The sequence below is a fragment of the Mirounga angustirostris genome, unplaced genomic scaffold, assembly GCF_029215605.1.
Source record: "Mirounga angustirostris isolate CCGP_5_RB_7025 unplaced genomic scaffold, mMirAng1.0.hap1 SCAF_5, whole genome shotgun sequence".
Classification (NCBI taxonomy): Eukaryota; Metazoa; Chordata; class Mammalia; order Carnivora; family Phocidae; genus Mirounga; species Mirounga angustirostris.
The window spans coordinates 155,001,794-155,023,036 of NW_026991713.1; the positions used below are offsets into that span (position 1 = coordinate 155,001,794).

Consider the following 21,243-nt stretch of genomic DNA (forward strand, 5'->3'; position numbering starts at 1 on the left):
TCAGCAGCGTGCAGACTCTCCATGCAGCTAGGGGAAGGGAGAGACTCAGATACAATGAGGGTGACAGAGGTCATTCCTCTGGGGATAAGCTTAAGAAGGGAATTCACATCAGTTCAGCACCATGACTTGTACTCACCCCCTCGGATACATTAGCTCATTTAAGGCTCTGAACCCCCCGCCAGGGAAAGTACTATTCTTGCTCCCACCCCCAGATAAAGAGGGAGATGGGACTCAGAGCATATCAATCCCAGAAATATTGACTGAGCTCCTTCTACATGCAGGCACTATGCTGGAAGTTAAATAGCTTGCTTAAGGCCACAGGCCCATGTTTGCAGAAATGGACCCAAGACTTCTTTCGTGAAGGGCTGTATTGTTTTAAAGCAGGCGTGACTTGCAGAGAGGAGGTGGGGTAATGAGGGTAGGAGGCTTGCCAAGGGGATGAGATTGACAGCAAGAAAACCAAAGGTAAGCTTAGAGCTGGCTGGCACTGCAGGACATCCTAGAATCCCTCAGGTTGGTTCCAACTCAAGTAGGGGTATAGGTTCTGGGAGACTGGATAGAGGGAAAGTTACAGTGCTATGAATATCTACAGACAAAAGTAACAGCTGCTTTCTTAGTTCTGGTGTATTGGGCACTGTCCTAAGAGACTCCTGAAGTGTCCTAGATGCATACAGATTTCCTGTGAGGGTGGGACCATGTCAGACTGTGCCCCCATTGCTTGTTCCTAGCATGGTGTCTGGCACACAGGGGGTGCTCAATAAAGGTCTGAGCAATAATTAATAAGTAAATGGGGATGGGGAGGGCAGAAACAAAGAGCTGTGAAGAGCCTGCCAACACTCAAATTATTAACAGTCCCCCTTCTGGGAAACTTCCCTCCAACGGGCAAATCTTTGATGACTTCTTAAAGCCTCTGGAAGACTCAAGCTAGACATCTGTTTCTGGAGGGGATACCATGAATATGTTAGGAGAGAGCACCCAGGGCTGGTAATTCTTAGGGATGAGATCCCAAGTAGGTGCCTATGTTCCTGGAGGAGGGACAGGGTGAGGGGGCATCTTTAGACCTGGAGTAGCCAGCAGGTGGTGGGAATTATGGTTGAGCTGGACACAGAATGACATCTGGAGCACTTGACTGGGCTGAAAGTTCTGAAAGTTTCCAGAAACAAACAACCCTAGCACATCCAGTGGGTCAAGGGAGGTGGGGGAGCCCCCAAGATTGGAAGAAAAGCCTGCTGGGGCTTGCAATAGGACTTACCTTGGGATAAGAACACAGAGCTGTTCTCCTCTGGTCAGCGTGGGAAAGCCTGCTGTGTACCATACTTTTATTGCAGTTTCCAACCCACGTGGCTCTCCATGATTGGTGCCCAGATAGGACTGGAGTTAATCTCCCAGGTATACATTGGTCTTGTTGGGCGTAGGTAAGATAAGTGATTTACCACAGAAAAGAGTGGAAGAATGCCCCCCTCCATAAACCAGTGAAGCTGGTGCCATATTTATTACCAGAAACCAAACACTAATCAAAAGGGAGCTTAACACCCAAAGGGAAGTGAGAGAAATCAAACAGGCACTGTTTGCACAATAGATTTCCAATTGTACCTTGTGTTCTTAGCTAATCACCTTAGAACACTTCTGCTTCTGTCTAGATGCCACTCCACTTGGGGCTAGTTAGAGCAAGGGAATAAATAAGGAAGTGGGGGATGGGTGTTTTCCTATTTTTGGCCTGTAGACTCTACCCACCTTCAGATACTCAGTGTTGAGGAGTATGGGAAGGGCCAGTTTGGTGATGCTGAATCATGGAATAATACCAAAGGACAGACCAAATAAGTGTCAGAATCACCTCTCCTCCAATCCCTCCTAAAATAGTGGGCTACCCTAGAGATTGGAAGGTATGGAACAGAGAGGAAGCCGTAGATCTTGGACTTGGAAATGTCAGGCTTGGACCTGGCTTCCATGGCATGGTATTGTGGCATTAATAAGGGAGTCGAAGCTTTTGCAGAACAAGTGGTCATTGCCTGTTCTTGTTTCTCTGGGACTCCTTAAGGAGCCAAGGCTACTGAAGGCAGGGAGCACAGGGGTCCTGGCATTGGTAACACTTTCAAGCAAAACCCCAACCTGGGCAAAGAAAAGGTGCTACAAGCCACCTTCTCTACTCCTAGTGCATTTGGAGACAAATCCCCTAAATGTGGAACTTATAACCACCACAAATGCAGGATTCCAAAATTCATCTGGGCCCACAAAACAATCAATTCCTCCTTCCCTCTTCCAACTCCTCCATTCCAGTCTGAACCATGTGGTTAGAGCTGTCTTGCTAAGGCCATGTCTTAAGGCATTTTTTTCTGGCCCCTTGTCAGTACATTTTTTTGCTACTTCCTCCAGATACTCTGCATCTCCCTGACTCCCCTGTGCTATTGTTTTCTTGATTTGGATATTCTTGCTCTGTCATTATCCTCTTCCTTCAGATGTCCTCAATAGATCCCATTATTCTCATCACTCCATAAACTCTCACTGGAAGGTGTCAAGTTATCTCCTGGTTTCTAGTACCTTTACAGGCTGGTGAGTTTCAGATCTGTATGTCCATCCTGGACCACTCCCTTGAACATCGGATCCATCCACCCAGCTGCCTGCTGGACTTTTCTCCTTGGGCTGAGATGCTTGAGGCACTTTTAACTCAGCAGGTTCAAATCTGAACTCATCCATTCTCCAAATCTCTCCCTTTTCATTACATCGTCTGTCTTAATCCATGGCACCGCTATGCACCTGGTCACCCAAGCTGGAAACCTGGTTCCTTCCTTTCTCCCTCAGTCTCACATTTCCAGTAATTACCACAACTTGTCACTCAGTTTTCAAGTATTTCTTGAATCTGTCTTTCCTTCTTTAGCCCCATTTCACCAACCCTAATTCAGGCTACCGTCATCTTATGAGGGTGATTTTTAACAGGTGCCTAGTGGGTCTCCTTGCTTTCATTCTTTGTCCCCCTTTGATTCTGTTACCTCTCCTGCAGCCAGATGCCATAACATCACCTCTCAGCATTATCCCCCACTCCCGCCACTTCATGCTTCCTGGGATCTGACCCCTGGCCACAGCTCCTACCTCACCTACAGCTTATCCCCCACACATTCTATGCTCCAGCCAATCTGTGGCTCTCTGAACTCTTCCCCACCTCCCAACCTTTGCATGTGCTATTCTCTCTGCCTAGATCATACTATGCCCAGCCTCCTACCACATATTTAGGTCCACCTCTCCCAGGAAGACTTTCCTGAACACCACAGGCTTGCTGGTGCATCTTTTCTCTGCTCCTGTGCCTCTCTGGGCTGATTCCAATCCCACTCAATTACCTACTAATTTATCTGTCTCCCTCTGAAGGCTGTAAGTTCTTTGTGGACAGGGATCTTGTCTGCAGTTCTAACCAACACCTAGTAAGTACTTGTTGAGTAAACAAATGGAAAAAAAAATAACATACATGCATCAGAGCCTCTCCTGTGAGTAATGCCTCAAAATTTATGGTTGTCCAAGTCTTAGTGAAACCTTGCTGGGAAGACACAAGATCCTGCCTTAGGGCCTTTGCACTTGCCTGTAATGTTCTTCCTCAGATAACCCCCTGGTTCGTTCTCTTACTTCTCTCAGCTTCTGCTTATCAGAGAGACTTTCCCTGACCATCCTATATAAAATAACACCCCATAGCTCTATTCTCTTCCTTGTTTTTTTTCCCCAAAGTGCTTGTCCCCACCTGACATTTCACATATTGTTTAAATGTATTCCCCCCTTTTAAACCTGAGCTCTTTACCATCAAGGTCTCTGTTTTGATTACTTGCTTTTTCCGTAGTGCCTATAAAAGTGCCTGGCATTGAATTTATGTTTAAAATATCTCTTGAATATTGAGCTGAATACCTAAAGGATAAAAAAAACAAGAAAGTAAAGAAAAAGGAAAGAAAGGAAAAGAAAAGAAAAGTAACAGACGGACAAAGGGATTAATTCTGATGTTTTCTTTTCCCTGGCTCTTGCCTTTGGCCCTTGTTTTTATTTTTCTTCATGTTCTATTGTACCTGGGTCAAAGTGAATCTGCACACAATCCAGCCAGGCTCCACTGACCACGGATTGACCATAGACAGGGCGGGGCTCAGCACCAAAGTCCTCCTACATAAAGCTCTTCTGTAAAGGCAGCAGGTATGGGGATTCGGTGCATGTCTGCGTGTCCGCCTGTGAGGTCCTTTAACTCCAGATACACGTCCCCATAGCCCCTGTTTGCTGATACACACGTGTGGTTTTCCCTGAGGTCAGAAGACTCTACTAACGCAATAGGGCCTTGGTCTGTCCTGGAAAGCCGCAGCTGGAGTCCTGGGAAGCAGCTGGTGTCAGGGCAGACATTTCCCATCAGCATCGGCTTCCGCTGGCCTTGACAAAGAAGTCCCTTGGAATATCTGGGGCTCTTGGGCCCAGCAGCCTCTTGGTTTCTGACTGTGCCTTCAGTGAGCCTCCTGGAGGCCCCCTCATGAAGCGGCCCTGCCCAATGTGGGTAGTGGGTCTGCTCTCCACTGCTGCTGTGGCTCTATACACAGGCCTCCATCTTCTGGATGGAGAAGGACAAGTGCAGTGGAGGGAGGAGGTCCCTAGGACGGGTCAGTACATCACCTCTAAAGACTGTGAGACTTCTGAAGACAGGGACTGTGTCTGTCTTATTCACTAGTGTCTCCCCAGCACCTGTCACGGTACCTGGCACATACTGGGTGCTCACATAAATGTCTCTGCAAAGCTGAATGGACCCTGTGAAAGCATCATTATTATCCCCATTATACAACAGCAGCAGCCCCCAGTTACACCTTCCACGTCTGCCATTTCCCCCACGCCTGCCACATTGTAATCACCACTCAAGTTCTCCCTTTCCTGCCAGACTGTAAGCTCCAGGAGGGGAGGGGCTGTGTGGGGCTCATCCCTTGCTATATCCCCAGCAGCTAGCACAGGGCTGGCGCATAGGATGCTCGGCAAATATTTCTTGAATAAATGGATGGATGGATGGATGAATGAAAGACTTGGATGGATGACGCTCAGAGACATCATGTATTTTATCTGACTACACAGCAGAACCAGTTGAAGCCAGTTTCTCCAACCAGGGTGTGAACTCCATGAGTGCAGGGATGCAGTCTGCTTTTTCTCACCACAGGATCCTCAGCACTCTGACCAGTTCCTGTATATAGTAGGTGCTCGATAAATACTTGCTGAATGAATGAATGACTTCAAAGACTGAGCTTTTAAAATTATTATTATTTTGCCACATTCTTTAAGGAGACATGGGACCTTATGTGCAGACACGTCACAAGTCCCGTTTTGAGAGAAGGCAGAATTTAAAGATACAGGATATTTTGCGACAGTGAGGATTAAAGCGGGGGAAAGAGGAGCAGGTTGACTGAAGTATGAGCTCCCTTTTCTGTGGCTGGAGCACTAAGCTGCATCATTCCCAGCCAGCAGGGAATGAAGCCACAGAGCACAGGGTTTCCAGCTGCCAGTCACTGAGACATCAGGGTCAATGTGGCCCACAGAAGCAGAGGCAGCCAGACCTTCAGGAACCCTGCAAAGAAAGCAATTATAGGGCTGCTGCTAGCACTGATGTGCCTGTGTGCAAAACTAACATAAGATGCCACCTTTAGACTGACCAATTAGGAAAGGACACCCCATCTGGGCTGATCAGTTAGAAAAGGGAAACTTTCTCTTTATCTGCCCTGAAAACCAATTAGAACAAGGTGCCACTCGGGGTGGAAAAATAGGAAAAAGGTGCCCTCCTAGGTGGACCAGATTGAAGAAGACAGCCTTTCTTCTGGCACTAGGATTGGTAGCCCCTCAAAAGGACATTCATGTACAGTGCCCAACCTACTCAACCATCCTTGGTGACCTTGGGATATTCACAGAGGACAAGCCTCTTAGGAACATCTTGAATCTTCAGCTCCAAGCTCACTACAGAGTTGGTACAGAGTTGGCCTAGCTCAGGTAAAACACTAGGTTGGTATAACAACTCCTTCAGATCTAGATGCCAGGAGCCAAGAAGGGCAACAGTTACATGAATTCACTTTTCATCCAGATTTTCAGACAAGTCAGTGTCTGTGAAAATCAAAGGCCATAAAATGCCACCTGTCCCTAGCCTTTGTGGTCAGAGAGGCAGAGAAACAGGGTTTCTTGTTTGTCTGTGATGTTCATCCCGGAACTAAGCCTGGTGCTTGGCATGTAGTAGCACTCAACATGTATTTGTCACCTGTTGAGTGAATCCTAAAAAAGGTGTTAGAGATGAATCACAAAGCTTCAGGAAGTGCTCAAGGTACAGACCTAGCGTGTGCATGTCTACTGGGTATAAGTTTGTATGAGTATGTGTATGTCTGTCCCTGCAAATATGCATGCATGTAACTCCAGCTATCTGTGCATCTGTGTGTGCAAATATGAGCATATGCATGTGACCTGGTGTGTGTATGTGTGCAAACATGTCTGGATGATATACATTCTGCGTCTGGGCACGCCTGTGTCTGTGTGCACATTATGCACTACTGTGGGACTGCACAGGTGTATGTGCCTATGGACAGCCCCAGAACCAGGTGTTTCTACAGATGCAGTCACCTCTTCAGAGCTCAGGCCAAGCAGGCCAGGCACTCCAGCACATTCTGGGCCCACATATAAAAGCCCCAGAGAAAGGTTTTAGTGGAGGTCTCCCTGGAAAGAGGACCTGAACTTACCCAGGCTGCTGGAAGCAGCCCTCGAGACTACTGCTTGGACACCTGTAAAGGGAAAGAGAAGGATCAGTGCAAGGAGAGGGCATGCAGATGGCAAGAAGCCTGAGAGATATCCCTTCAGTTTGCTCTTCTCTTTGCAGCTAGAGTGGTCTTTTTGAAACCCGGATCCGATCATGTCACTTCCCTGCTTTGGACCCTTCAGGAGTTCCCTGCTACTTTCAGGAGAAAGACCCCAAACCTTAGCAACAACTCTATGTCCCCACATGGACTGGGCCCACCTGCATCAGCTCATCCCATACCAATCTCCTCCCCTTTCCAGCCTGCCTGGCCTTTTCTCAGTTCTTCTAGCAGGCTGGGCTACCCACCCCCTTAGCCCCACCACCACAGGCCCTTTGCCCATGCTGTACCCTCTGCCTGGGATTCTCTTCCCCTCACCCCCTTTCCCTGACACCTCTTGGTTAATCTCTCCTCAGTCTGAATAATGACTGCTCCACTGGTCTATAAGCTACATGTGAACCGGGTCTGTCTCTGCTTTTGCTCACCACAAGATCCCCAAACACTAGCACAGGGCCTAGCACACAGGAGGTACAAAAACAAATTTGCGCAATGGAATGAATGAATGACTAGGAACTGGTAAAATTTTGGAAGGCAGCTTATAGTCCACCTTGCCCCACAGAATCCACTTGTTCAGGTTCTTCAGAACCCAGTAAGTTCCACGTGCCAGGTTCTGTCATCCCTTATCATCTCCAGAGAATATTCCCTACCAGAAACATGGAGGAGGGAGTGGCTCTCTTACTTTTCCGTGTGATGGGACCCAGGTTCAGGACATGGGTTTGATCTATGCTGCCCCCACCTCGGAATCTGGTCCCGGTGCAGGTCTGCAGGAAGAGGGCAACAAAGAAAGCCTTCCATGAGGGAGACTGCCATGGGGAGTGGGCTGCACTCCTCACAGGGGCCTCCTCCTGCCTCAGGTTGGGGCTTGAGGATGGTCGAGGCAGGAGTTGTCAGGAGATCTGTATACTTAGGCTCATGCCCCACCTCTACCTTCTGTTAGGTTTATGATCTTTTAGGAAAATCACTTAAGTTCTCTGAGCTGCTCTCCCCGTATAGAAAAGGGAGCTAATAAAAATGCCTCCCCTTTAGTTACTGCAAAGAATTAAAAAGTTAACACAGATAAGGTGCACCTGGTGCTTTAAAATGTCAGCTTCTATTACCAGAACACAAGCCTGCAGATAAGCCAGAGCATTTACCAGCCTGTCACACTGCACCGATTCCACCTGATTTCCTAACAGCTTAGGTCTCCTCCCGTGCTCTGCCCACCCCATCTTACTGCTCATTCTATTCCTGGACTAAAAGAGAAACACAGCAGAAATGTTTGTTTTCTTTTAGATGTTGTGGCCAAATGTCTGGTTATGGGAGACGGGCAAGGGGGAAATCATGGCAGGCAGCCTGAGGGAGGAGAGGCAACTCACAGGTTTGCATTTTTCAGTAAAGGTGTCACACAGATACACTTCACAGTGCAGGTAGACCAGGTCGTAGTTCCCGGCAAAACGGAACATCTGAACAGAAAATCGGCCCTGAGGGGACTCCCCGTTCTCCACCACCTGGATGGTTGAGTCCTTAGTGCGTGGACATCTGGGAGGGTTAAGTCATATAACATGGTTGGTTAAGCAGCTACTCTGGAGCCAAACTGCCTGGGTTCAAATCTCACTCCACCACCTATTAGCTATGTGTCCTTGAGCAACTTAATCTCTCTGTGCCCCAGTTTCCCCATCTATATACAGGAAATACTATTTGTAACCCATATCATAAGATAGCTGGGAAGATTAAATGAGTTAACTTTTCCAAGAGCGTACTACAGTATATGACACATAGTAGATGCTACATACCTTAATGCATATATATAACGCTGAAATAAAAATGTCATCAGCACAGGGTTGAAACTATGCTATAAAGTCAGCACCTCTGATTTCCCAGGAAATGACATTCAGGATCATTAGCTACCATTTGTTGGCTATCTCCTATGTGCCCGGTTCTGATGATAACAGTGGACACTTCTAAGTCCTGAGGGGCCGTGACCAAAAGGGAGTGAGTGAGTGTGTGTGTGTGTGCGTGTGCGTGCGTGCGCGGCGCCCATCTATAGACATACACAATTGTACCGAAACTCAAAATTGCACATGAAGAGACTCGTGTGTGTGCTGGGCTGGATCAGGGTACAAGGGCAGGCAAATTGGGCATTTTCTCCGCTATTTTACATAAGATTTGCTCAAAATTGATTTAGGAGAGGGGCGGAATGCTGACTGCACAGACGAAGAACTGGGAAGGGAACTCCCTGCTTTGTGCAAACAATTCAGATCGGCTTGTAAAAGTGCAGACTCCACCTGGCACAATAAAAGCTCTGAGGCTCAGGGGACCCACCCCCTGAAAGCCCCATGCACGCAACCTGAGCAGGGCATCCAAGTGTCCCCTCCAGCCCCTTGCTGTCTCCTCAGCCGGCTCTTCCTTACACATCCTGGGATGTTCGCCACCCCTCTTGGACTGGTGCTCCCCAACCCAGCTCCCACACATGCCCAGACAGAAGAACACAGGCACACTCAGCATTTCTTCCTGCTTCTTTTCCAAAACTTTCCAAGTGTCCCATGACATACATGCTCAATGTTTTTACTCAGGAAAAAAAAGTTTACAAATCCCTGCACAGTAGGTATTATTTATGCCCATTTCACATATGAGAACATGAATATTTGGAGAGATGAGATGAATTGTGTCTCCAGACTAAGAAATAGCAAAGCCAAGATGTGGACCCAAATCTCCATGATGCTCCAATCTCCATCAATGCCCCTTTCCAAATTTGCTTTTTTGGCCTTACCTAGAAACCACCTTCGTGTATGTTTTCCTGTGTTTCCCAGCATCCGTATTATTATAATTTACTTGCTATTTGCTTTAAATATACATATATTTTTATTGGAATACATCTATTTTTTAGAAGAATCTTTAGGTCCTGACCACAAATAACAAACCAGCATCACTTGCCATAAGCACAACATGACCATTTACAGATAAATACAAAGTAAAACAGTGCTATTAAATCTTATTTATACAAAGTAAAACAGTGCTATTAAATCTTAGCTCCCATCACAGCAGAAGGCCCTAAAAAGACTTCTTTCTGTTGCAAAGGGAATGAGCAATAACAGAGAGGTATAAGTGTCAGATGAGCACCCAACTGATACTCTTCCCTTGATGTAACCAGGCAGGTTCTAAGAACGGAAACAGGAATAGGTCAGTGCCTTTGGGGGATGCTTTTTCTGACTATGCTATTAAATAGCATATGCGCCTCCCCTTTCCCTGCTTTGGGTTTTTCCTATAGCCCCCTTACCACTGACATGCTACAGATTTCTCTTGTTTAATTATTGGTCCCCCCTCTTGGAATATCAGCTGTATGAGGGCAGAGAGTTTTGTCCCTTCTATTCACTGTGCTATGCACAGAGCCTGGCACACAGCAAGCTTCCAAAGACATCTATTCTGATTTGAATGACATGAATTACTTCCTCACAGTGTGGTCCACGGTTCTCCAGTGCCACCTGTGTCCCCCCTTTTACAACTGGTCCTTGGTTAACTGTGTCTCCAGCTCACTCCTCCCAGCCAAGTGCCATCTTGCTTCCTACCCTGGGTGAGTGCACCTTTCAATCAGGTTTCTTAACCTTTTCTTGAGTCCTGGACACCTCCAACCTTCTGGTGAAGCCCATGCCTCCCTCTTCAAAAATAATGTTTTAAGTGCATAAAGTACCTAAGATTATAAAGGAAACCAGTTCAACTGAAGTATAGTTCTTAAAATATTAGAGCATTTGATATATGCATTATATATTTACATATCTATTATATATAAACACATATTTGTAAGGATGTATATTTGATAATACATTAAATAATAATTTCTAGTAGAAACTCTAATACTCTAGTAACTAAAAAGTACTGACATGTGTAAATGTTTTCACGTGTCCTGCTAATACTGTGGTTTGTTGCCTATGTTCATAATGGATGGTGATGCTAAATTTCAGCTAGACATTGTGAATATAAAGATGTACTTGCCCCCAAATCCAAATCCAAAGGCTGCCCCCTCCTGCCCCAGAATTCCATCTACGGAACTTACCTGTTCTGGATGATGAAGTACTTCAGGGGATCTGTGGCGTTGCCGCTGGGTGTAGCGTAGCAGTTGGTCATCAGCAGTGCAAACCGGGACAGGTCACCCCCATCCAGCATGGTGCCCACATAGAGAAAGGCCTCTGTGGCCAGGGTCACGGAGGAGCCTTCGTAGGGCTGTGTGTAGGCAGGGCTCTGGAAGAGTGCCATCCGCACGGTGAACATGCCTGTCCCTCCCACGCTGATGTTTAGGACGCTACAGGGGGAGAGGAGCTGGTGAGAAAACCAGAGCTGAGAACAGCAACAGATGGGCCACCCCTTCTGGTCTGCAGTCCCAGGCCATCCCTGGCAGTTCTCTGCGTGTTTATTTAGCAGGAGGACTGGAACCCACCAACCACTGCAATGGCTGCCAACTGTGATGAGCAGACATGGGTCACCTCAGGATCTTGTTGAAATGCAGGTTCTGGTTTGGTAGGTTCAGGTGGGGCTCAAGGTTCTGCATTTTTAACAAGCTCCCATGTGATGCTGCTGCTGCTGATCCACAGACCACATTTTTTGTAGCATGCCCATCCCCTTCACTTGGGGACTCTTGCCTTCAAGGAGTCCAATAAACAAATTCTCAAGGGAGTCACCTACATTCCTTCTTTGGTCTTAACCTGGAGCAGTTAAAAGGGATGGCTATGAGTCCTACAGGCCTAGGTCAGAGTTCTGGGTCCACCTACAGCAGAAGATAGGGGTTTTTTGTAAATGGGTTATTTTTCACCACATTGAAAATAGCTACACTGATGAGACTTCACAGAATGAGCCAATAAAGGACCCTGTAAGACTGATAACGCTAGGAAGTAAGGCACATGATAAAAACTCAGTAATGTAGAAGTCCATTTTGCAGGTGAGAACTGGGTTATTGGTTTGGACTCAGATTTGGACTAGGGCAAGATTTCCAGCTCAAACTGGAGAGACATCTCCATATAGATGTGTTGCTCCTTGACGTCTGTCAGGCCTGAGACACGGCCACAGTGCTCCAGGGCACTGCTTGGCCAGGTGGTTCTCCAGCCAAAGGCAGACAATGAGCAACCTTCTTCCCCCAGGTCAGCCATGCACCCTCATCAGTGCCGTGCCCTTCCCTGAGTCTGGTTGGCCCAAAGAACATGTAGCCGTGGATGAGCTTCATAATGAAGGTCATGGTAGAGTGGGGGCTCTGGGCACAATGCCCTAGGTTTGAATCCCAGCTCTGCCACTTACTAGACTCTAACTTTGGACAGGCTACTCAGTCTTCTCTGAGCCTCAATTTCCACATCTGTATAATGGGAACACTACTAATAATAGTAATATTTACAGCTCTTAAGGTACTCTTAAGATTTCAGTGAGAGGTTTCCTGTAGAGCAGTTAACACAATGCCTGACATACAGTCAGCTCTTGATAAGTGCTTGTTATAGTTACAACTGTAATTTTTTCCAACGTCACATTTGCATCATTGGCCTGTGATTCGTCCTAGTCAGAGATTTCCAATTTTATTTAGCAACAGGATCCTTTTACTACTTTTTTTAATAATAAAATCTCATGGGACACCCAATATGGGTGGAACGTCTCTGGTTCACCCTTTAGGCATCCCCAGACGTACTTCCTTAAAGACCCTCAAACTCTAAGAGGCATAATTTATAACTCCCCCCTTTTTTTTAATCAAATTCCTATTTATAGAGAAGGAAGGAAACTAAGGTCCAAATATGGCATGATTTATATATCATATAAATAGCAGGTCTGGACCAAGAGCCCTCCCTCCTTCCATCTGGTCCAACCACCCTGCCCCTCTGATAAGCCAGAGGCCCTAATATTTAATTCACACATGCCAAGCCCTGTTGTGCTTCTAAGAAAGGCAGTACGGGTACTGCTAAATCCATTTCACAGATGAGAGGACTGACACCCAGAGTGGGGCTGTCAATTTCCAGAGCCATCTTGTTAGTATGTGACAGAGCCTGGATTTGAATCTGGGCTCCTTCCTTCCAGACTGGGCTCCCCCATTGGAAAATGCTGCCTCCCAGCTCCCCCACCCAGCAACAGATGGATGGCAGTTAACAGGGAAGCTGAGGGCCTGGTGGTTAAGAGGTTGTGGGGGTAGAGATGGCTGGGGGCACTGGGGACCCTCTCTGGCCGCACCTGACCATTGGCTGCATGGAGGTCTTCAAGCTGACTTTCATGTCCAGGGGGTAGGAACACGCAAAGTTGATTTTGATGTTGCGGTCACGGATGATGATCTCATCTGCCAGGTAGAGGGTGTTGCTATATGTGGCATGGGTTTCATTCCTCTGTATTGGGGGATGGGAGCGGGAGAAAGGGGCATGAGAATCTGAGTAGGACTCAAAGTCAAAGGGGTTTCTATGGCCACCTGTGAGCTGCCCTCCGAGCTGTCATAATCAAAAGTTACAAGGACAGCAACCATTTATGAACTAGGCCCTGAGCTAAACACTGGTCCTGCATGACTGTATTAGCCTCTTCAATGACCCTAAGAGGCAGGGCTACTATCTCCCTGCCTCATGATGAGGAGATGGGGGTTCATAGAAGCTGAGTAACTCTTGAGTAACTTGCCCACAGTATGTGGGATCTAATAAGCCTGAGCTCTCCAAATTAGGCCACGCTTCCTCTCAAACACTAAAAACACTAAAAACCACCTCCAGACTCATTATTAATGCTGGAATTTCAAACACTGTGCTAAGCAAATAACAATTTCTTTCTTCCTTTCTTTTGTCTTCTTTCCTTTTCTTTCTGGGGGATGAGGGAGTTGGAGAAGCAGTATTCCACTCAAATATTGACCTCTGGGTCCCTTTTGAGGAAGTTTCTGGAGGTGAGGTCCTGGTTCTCTGAACAGTGGTGATGCAGACCTTGCCTCTGAGGACCACCCAAGACAGGCAGACTTGCTTCTGAGCCCAGTGCTGATACCTCCTGGCTGAGAAGAATCACTGTCCTATCTGGGCCCTTCCGTTCCCATCTGTAAAATGGGGCACTGTCACCACGGATCATTCTCTTTATTTAAAGCTAACATTTATTGAGCACTTACACTGTGCCTGCCGGTGTCTCAATCACTTCACACACATTAACTCATTTAATCCTCTTAACAACCCTGTGAAGTAGGTACTAGTATCATTATTCCATTTTACAGTTGAGGAAACTGAGGCACAGCCAGGCTCATATGACTAGGAAGTGGTAAAGCTGGGGCTTGAACCAGGCAGTGCTCCAACCCTGTCCCATGTTGGCCAGGACATACCATCATCACTGTCCCACAGGGGCCACCCCTGGCTGGGGTCACCACAGATATCCAGTCCCGGTCTCCCCTCTCACGGAAGCCTGAGCACTGGCTGTCACGCAGGTACATGAAAACCTTCTCAAAGCCCAGGCTTTTCAGCTGGCACTTGCTCAGGGACACCTTGATGTCATTGGCTCCACACTCCAGTCTGCGCTCTAGGAGGGAGAGATCTGAAATGGGCAGGGAAGGCAGGATTGGAAACCTGGGACCACAATTCAGCATCAAGCACATCCCCAGGGCCTAGGCCCAGCTGGTCAGGCTGGCCACTAGCTGGGGGCGCTCAGTTTAGCCCCGTCTCATCTTGCTGTGGTCTCCTCTCTCAGAGGGACGGAGACGCAAGACTGGATTCCCAGCATTACTGGATGGATCCAAATGGCCAACCATCAGCTCCATGTTACCCTAAGTGTGGATTGTATGCAAAAAACAATATTATTTTCAGGTCATTCACTGCCCCCCCGCCAGCATTAAATACACTGAATCTCAGTAAAAGAAAACAACAAACACACTAACACATTAATCGCAGTATCTTTCCATCCTTTGTATATCAAAGAGATAGTCCACACTAGCTACTAATGTTTTTAATGCTATATACTTGCTAATTTCCCTTTTAAAACAACAGAGTGCAGACATCAGGCTAAGTGTTTGGGGCACACAGTGACATCCAGGTGGATTTTTTTTAAACTTTTTTAAATTGAAGTATTACACAGCTGCTGGAATTTAATAATTTTCTTTCATTGTATTTATTTTTACTGTTACCTTCTATCTACAGTAAGAGTTACTTGCCACAGATAGATGCAGCAGTGGCCATAAGTGTCCCAAGTTTATTTAAAAGAAGAAGGATTCAACCAACTTAAAGAAGAACAAGTTAATAATAAAAACCACAGTCTAGGTAGTACTTGGATAAAACGAAATTATAAAATTGGTACTAAAATCATGACTGAAGTTTGGGAAATACTATCCTGCTTCAGTCATTGTACATATGGGGAAACTGAGGCTTGGAGACCCAAAGAGCCCTGCTCGGGATCCTCTGCTGATCAGAGGAGGGCCCAGCCCTAGAAACCGCAGGCTGGTCACCAGTCCTGTGTTGTTCTTCTTTTTTTTTTTTTTTAAAGATTTTATTTATTCATTTGGGACACAGAGGTACAGAGAGAGAGAGAGGAAGCATGAGCAGGGGAGAGAGGCAGAGGGAGAGGGAGAAGCAGGCTCCTCGCTGAGCCAGGAGCCCGATGTGGGGCTCAATCCCAGGAGCCTGGGATCATGACCTGAGCTGAAGGCAGACGCTTAACCATCTGAGCCACCCAGGTGCCCCACCAGTCCTGTGTTCTTGAGCTGCAGAAATCCGGCTTAGGCAGCCTTTGGCCAACAAGTGGCAGCCACCTGTACTGTGGTGTGGGAGCCTCAGGAAGAAGGCTGGGGCTAAGGAGGCTCCTCAAGCTCTGGGAGCTTTGGGGTCCACTAAAGGGATCCCAGGAGCCCAGAGAGCTTCTCCTGGTTTTAACAGATATTACTGGACCCACTTTTCACTCAGATGGGATGATATGCATCCCTGCATCATCCCCGTATGTCCCCAACTCGCGCATAGGAATGTGTGCCTCCCCCACTTGCTGACATTTCTCAACACATTGCCCTCCTCCTACTGGTCTCACCAGTGATGTTGAAATCCTGTTTGCACTGGCAGCTCCATGTGCCATCATCCGACTTGCAGTCCTCGTCTATACTGCACTCCTCACATGTCCCCAACACGGAGCTGGGGTCTGCAGGATCACAGACACTGTCAGTCAACAGGGATGCTCCCCGGTCTCCCGTGGGGCCCACCCAGGTCTGGAGTGGGGCGTAGGGGGAGACGCCCACTCACCTGTGCAGTAGGCCAGATAGCACTCGGTGGGCGCGCCCAGGTTGTAGACATAGTAGCCACCAGCACAGGCCTTCACTTGGACGGGCGCGTCCCACAGGCAGCAGTGGCCACTCCAGTGCGCGCAGGCTGTGCGGCTCACTATGCCCTCGTCACTGGACGGGTGCGTGCCGTTGAGCCACATGGGCGCGGCCGTGTTACAGTGCAGGACCGGCACGCAGGTCTCCGCCAGGCGCACACCGCCCGACCCCACGAAGCGGTACCAGCCGCTTAGGCCCATGTCGCAGGTGTAACCCGCCCCGTGCTCGGCACTGCGCCAGTACTCATCTAGGATGCGGTACTCTTGGCATGGGTCTGCGCATACCAGCGCGTCGCCCCCGGGCACGCAGTCCAGTCCTGGCCCACAGGAGCCCGGGGAGCACTCGCAGTGTTTCCCGTCCCCCAGATAGCCCTCAGGACAGACACACGAGTAATTGCCCTTGCTATTGACACAGGTGGCCAGGGCGTGGCAGTGGCTGAGCCCGGGCTCTGCGCACTCATCCACGTCGGTGCAGCCCAGCCCGGGCGTCAGTCGGAAGCCGTCAGGGCAGGTGCACAAGTAGGAGCCCGGCATGTTCACGCAGCTGCTGTCCTCGGAGCAGTTGTGGGCCCCAGGGATGACACATTCATCCAGGTCCACGCACACAAGGCCGTTACCAGTGAAACCCACCTGGCAGGAGCATGTTGTGACAGTCCCGTCCTCCATGCAGGTGGCATTGCTGTGACATTCAGAGCAGTTTCCTGTGGACAGAAGAGTCCGGCCTCAGATGGGGGCAGCTGGGCCAGTGGTCACTCAGAGAGTCCTCCTGCATCCATTAGGGTATCATGTTCTTTTAAGACTTGGTCCCTGGATGACTCCCTCCAAAACAACTAAACAAAACTCCCCCGTTGCTTCCACTGTGCATTCTTCTCTGTTAAGCATTGCTTTCAAAGTATGTCTTCTTTTAAAATATCCACGCTTCCACATCCAGAGGAATAATAAAGAGTTCTTGACACTTTGGTAGGATTTAGGTGACCCTGTCGCCCCTTCCCCACCTTTGAACATTTAATGCCTTTTGCTCAGATCTTCCCTGCCTCCCCTCTGAAGACTTCCCCAACTCTCCCTGACAGTCGCACTTTGTGTGACATCCTCCATGACAATAAACACAGTAAAGATAACGAGCTGTCCTTTATTAAGCACTTACAATATGCCAGACACTGGGATGTATGCTTTTCACTCATTATCTCGTTGAATCCTCCCCAATGGCCCTGTGGGATCGCTTTTGTATTTACCCTTATTTTAAAGATAAGCAAACTGAGGTTCAGAGGGTTTAAGCCACTTGCTCTGTTGGTAAGCAGCAGAGCCAGGACAGAAACCTAGGTGGCAGGACCACAGAGTATATGCTCTTAGCCTCTTTACCATGACACTAAAATGGCATTTACTGTGCCCCAAAGTACTCCAGCTCAGGGGAGACGCCCAGCTCCCTTCCCCAGGGAGAAGCTGAAAGCTAGATGAGGATAATGCAAGACCCAATGGAATGACCTCTTAAGAATGCAGGGGAACAAAGATACAAAAGTAGGGATCCGAAGGGGTACGTGCACCCCGATGTTTATAGCAGCAATGTCCACAATAGCCAAACTGTGGAAAGAGCCAAGATGTCCATCGACAGGTGAATGGATAAAGAAGATGTGGTATATATATACAATGGAATATTATGCAGCCATCCAAAGGAATGAGATCTTGCCATTTGCAACGATGTGGATGGAACTGGAGGGTATTATGTTGAGTGAAATAAGTCAAACAGAGAAAGACATGTATCATATGACCTCACTGATATGAGGAATTCTTAATTGCAGGAAACAAACTGAGGGTTGCTGGAGTGGGGGGTGGGGTGGGAGGGATGGGGTGACTGGGTGATAGACACTGGGGAGGGTATGTGCTCTGGTAAGCGCTGTGAATTGTGCAAGACTGTTGAATCTCAGATCTGTACCTCTGAAACAAATAATGCAATATATGTTAAGAAAAAAAGAAGAAGAAGAAGGTAGCGGGAGGGGAAGAATGAAGCGGGGGAAATCGGAGGGGTAGACGAACCATGAGAGACGATGGACTCTGAAAAACAAACTGACGGTTCTAGAGGGGAGGGGGGTGGGAGGATGGGTTAGCCTGGTGGTGGGTATTGAGGAGGGCACATTCTGCATGGAGCACTGGGTGTTATGCACAAACAATGAATCATGGAACACTTCATCTAAAACTAATGATGTAATGTATGGGGATTAACATAAGAATAAAAAAATTAAAAAAAAAAAAAGAATGCAGGGGAAGGTGTTTGGGAGCCACTTTGGTGTGTTCAGATCTTGACCTTCCAGTAAATTGCCAGGGGACCTAGTGGTAGTCTCTTGCCTCCAATGTGTGATCCAAGGACCACAGCATCAGTATTATCTGAGAGTTTGTCAGAAATGCAGAATTTCAGGCCCTATGCAGGGCCTGCTGAATCAGAATCTGCATTTTAGCAAAACTCCCATGTGAGTCCTGTATACATTAAAGTATAAGAAATGGATTTAGAGGAGCGCCTGGGTGGCTCAGTTGTTAAGCGTCTGCCTTCGGCTCAGGTCGTGATCCCAGGGTCCTGGGATTGAACCCCGCATCGGGCTCCCTATTCGGTGGGAAGCCTGCTTCTCCCTCTCCCACTCTCCCTGCTTGTGTTCCCTCTCTTGCTGTGTCTCTCTCTCTGTCAAATAAATAAATAAAATCTTTAAAAAAAAATAAATTCTAAGCATGATAGGAGAGGAAGCCAGACCTCCTCTGTTAACAGCAGCATTGTTCCCTGCACACACACACACACACACACACACACACAAACACCCCCCTCCCCCCACTTACTTGCTTCCAGGGTGTCAGTGGATGCAGCTGTGATGACCCAAGAGGTTACCATGACTACCATCCACACCGAGATCAGAGAGGAAAGCTGCCCCATTCTTTCTGCTCTTCACAGCTTCTTCTGGTCTGGGGAGAACCTGCCCAAAGGCAAAGACAGGTTGACCCCTTGGGATTTCCTCCCTGTCTGTGATGCCTGGAGTCCTGTGGAACAGAGATGGATGGGATAGATGCATGATCTAACTCACTTTCCCACAGTTGGGAGGAGTGCTTTGGTCCTGCACTGCACAACTCCAGAAGGTGCCATTTATATGAACTACAGGAAGTGTACAGTGTTGTGGCCCTTGCTTTGTTGTTTTTCCTTCTGTTACCCCACCCATCCTCCCACCCCCATATTAGCCTCTGCTCCCCCAGTCTCAGCGAATCTGGAAGAACTGAGTCTCATTTGGAACAGGAAGCAGCAAGGTGGGGTAGTGTGTTCTGGACTCCTCATCTTACCGGAGGCAGCTTTAGGTTTTCACAGCCACTCCTGATCCCCTGCTGGGATACTTTCAACTTGCCCAGATCCATTTATCCATTCAACAAACATTTACTGAGTAGCTACCATGTGCCAAACAGGGAGCTACACACCGAGGAAGGCCATGAATAGGACAGGCAAGATCCCTGACTTCATGCAACCCATATTGTAAAGAAGTTGCTTTAGATAAGCAACTCCAGAGATGATTAACCTTCACAATGGATTTTGGTGTTTCCAGAGCAGTCACTTATTATTTCACTCAATTGGTGAAATAATCCTAGGTGGGTATTACTATTGCCTCAATTTTTACAGCAGCAAACTAGGGTAGTAAGTGGTGGTTAAATGTGTGGGACCTGGAGCCTGCCACCAGGATCCAAATCCCTGTTTTATTAATCACTGACATTGTAACACTGGGCAAGGTATTTCAACTTGCTAATAATTAGTTTCCTCATCTATGAAATATGGATCATTGCTTTCACAAACTGAGTGCCTATGATGTGCCAGGCTCAGTTTGAAGTCCCTGTGATCAGAGAACTTGTGTTCTGGAGCTGTGTTTTCCAAGCCTTTATGATCACGATCTGCTATAAGGAAAATACTTTTTGCCATAACCTGGTGTAGTTGCTTGTGTATGTGCATGGGTACACACACACACACAAAATAATAAGTTTTATGAAAATCTTAATATTGTATGCTTTGCTTGCTGACATAGTCTCTAACATTTAATTAAAAGAAAATTTTGGGTATAACCCACAAACGATTTCATGATCTACTAATGGGTCGTGAAAACACTGTGGCAGATGATAACTGACTGCATATTGTCATGGGGATTAACTAAGATGATATAAGCAAAGCAGGGCCTGGCACATAGCAAATGCTATTGTTCACTGCTATATCTCCAGTGCCTAGTACATAGTAGGCACTTTGCTAATATTTGTTGAATGAGTGAAGAAATAGTAGTCATTGTTATTAGTAAAGTGCAGCCTTGAAGGGAGGGAGATTGACCAACTGAAGATAAGCCAATAGTCAGCAGAGGAATGACCCAATCTAGGTCTGACCCAGGTGTCCAATCTCTTCATTTCCTTCCCCCCTCTCCCAAACAGAATGGGAATTAGCAGAGAACTAGGTGGGGGAGAAGAGAGAGCCATAGATAGCCTTACCTGAAGCCAGAGAGGTAGAATTAGTCTGTTTCCAAGTGTGTGCCTCCTATATATACATCTGCCCCTGGCTGGCAGTCTTTCCTCCAATTATTCTCTAGTTCTGTTTCTTGAGATTGTATTCTTGAGGGTAGGATATTTTCCCCTGTGGGCACAGTGTTTTCCTTTCCTAGGCTGTCAGATTGTTGTTCTTTTTCCTAATATGTGGACGCCCCAAATGACTGACATTGGGGGTCAAACTTGTGCCCGCAAATATAAGGCCTCTGTTTTGCACCTTTTGATACAAAGAGATTCCTTAGTTAGAAATTAACCGGAAAAGCAGTGCCAAGGTACTAGGCGTTTTATTGGTCATTGAGAAGGACAAGGTGGACCTAAGGAGCCCGGCAGAGGCCTGTATCTGAAGCCAGGCTGCGCTGGGGCAAAAGGGGGTTTTTATTGCCCCCATTAGGACATGCACCTGTGGCCATTTGGGTTTCTTGCCCTGGGGAGGGCACCCTGCTGAAGTACACTCCATCCTCATGGCTCAGCAAGCTCCTCTGTGGTCCGGACATGAGCAGGAGAGGAGGTGACAATGGTTGAAAGTCAAAGCCTGAAGATAACTGAGACATCACCAGACCAGACCCACTCTGCGAAACAAAGAATCTGAGTTCCCATGAGGATAGGCCCCCTTGGGAGGTGGGTAACT

General features: G+C 47.5%; 1 protein-coding gene across 1 annotated transcript; it reads right to left on the bottom strand.

The window, feature by feature from the left end:
* Positions 1–5,243: 5,243 nt before the first annotated feature.
* On the bottom strand, positions 5,244–20,583 carry UMOD (uromodulin). Its single transcript, XM_064590372.1, has 11 exons — positions 20,562–20,583; positions 18,894–19,091; positions 15,998–16,774; positions 15,789–15,896; positions 14,104–14,312; positions 12,999–13,147; positions 10,855–11,100; positions 8,180–8,342; positions 7,504–7,585; positions 6,711–6,752; positions 5,244–5,560 (listed from the first exon to the last, which is right to left on the bottom strand). Exons 2-11 carry the CDS (start codon positions 18,985–18,987, stop codon positions 5,499–5,501), a joined length of 1,932 nt encoding a protein of 643 aa, XP_064446442.1. The 5' UTR covers positions 18,988–19,091; positions 20,562–20,583; the 3' UTR covers positions 5,244–5,498.
* Between the last annotated feature and the right edge of the window lie 660 nt (positions 20,584–21,243).

Coding starts and splice junctions, on each gene's coding strand:
- UMOD (XM_064590372.1), bottom strand. CDS start 18,987: ATGGGGCAGCTTTCCTCTCTGATCTCGGTGTGGATGGTAGTCATGGTA. Junction 16,775..18,893: donor CACTGACACCCTGGAAGCAA/GTAAGTGGGGGG, acceptor TTCTGTCCACAG/GAAACTGCTCTGAATGTCAC. Junction 7,586..8,179: donor TTACTGAAAAATGCAAACCT/GTGAGTTGCCTC, acceptor CTCTTCCTGCAG/ACCTGCACCGGGACCAGATT.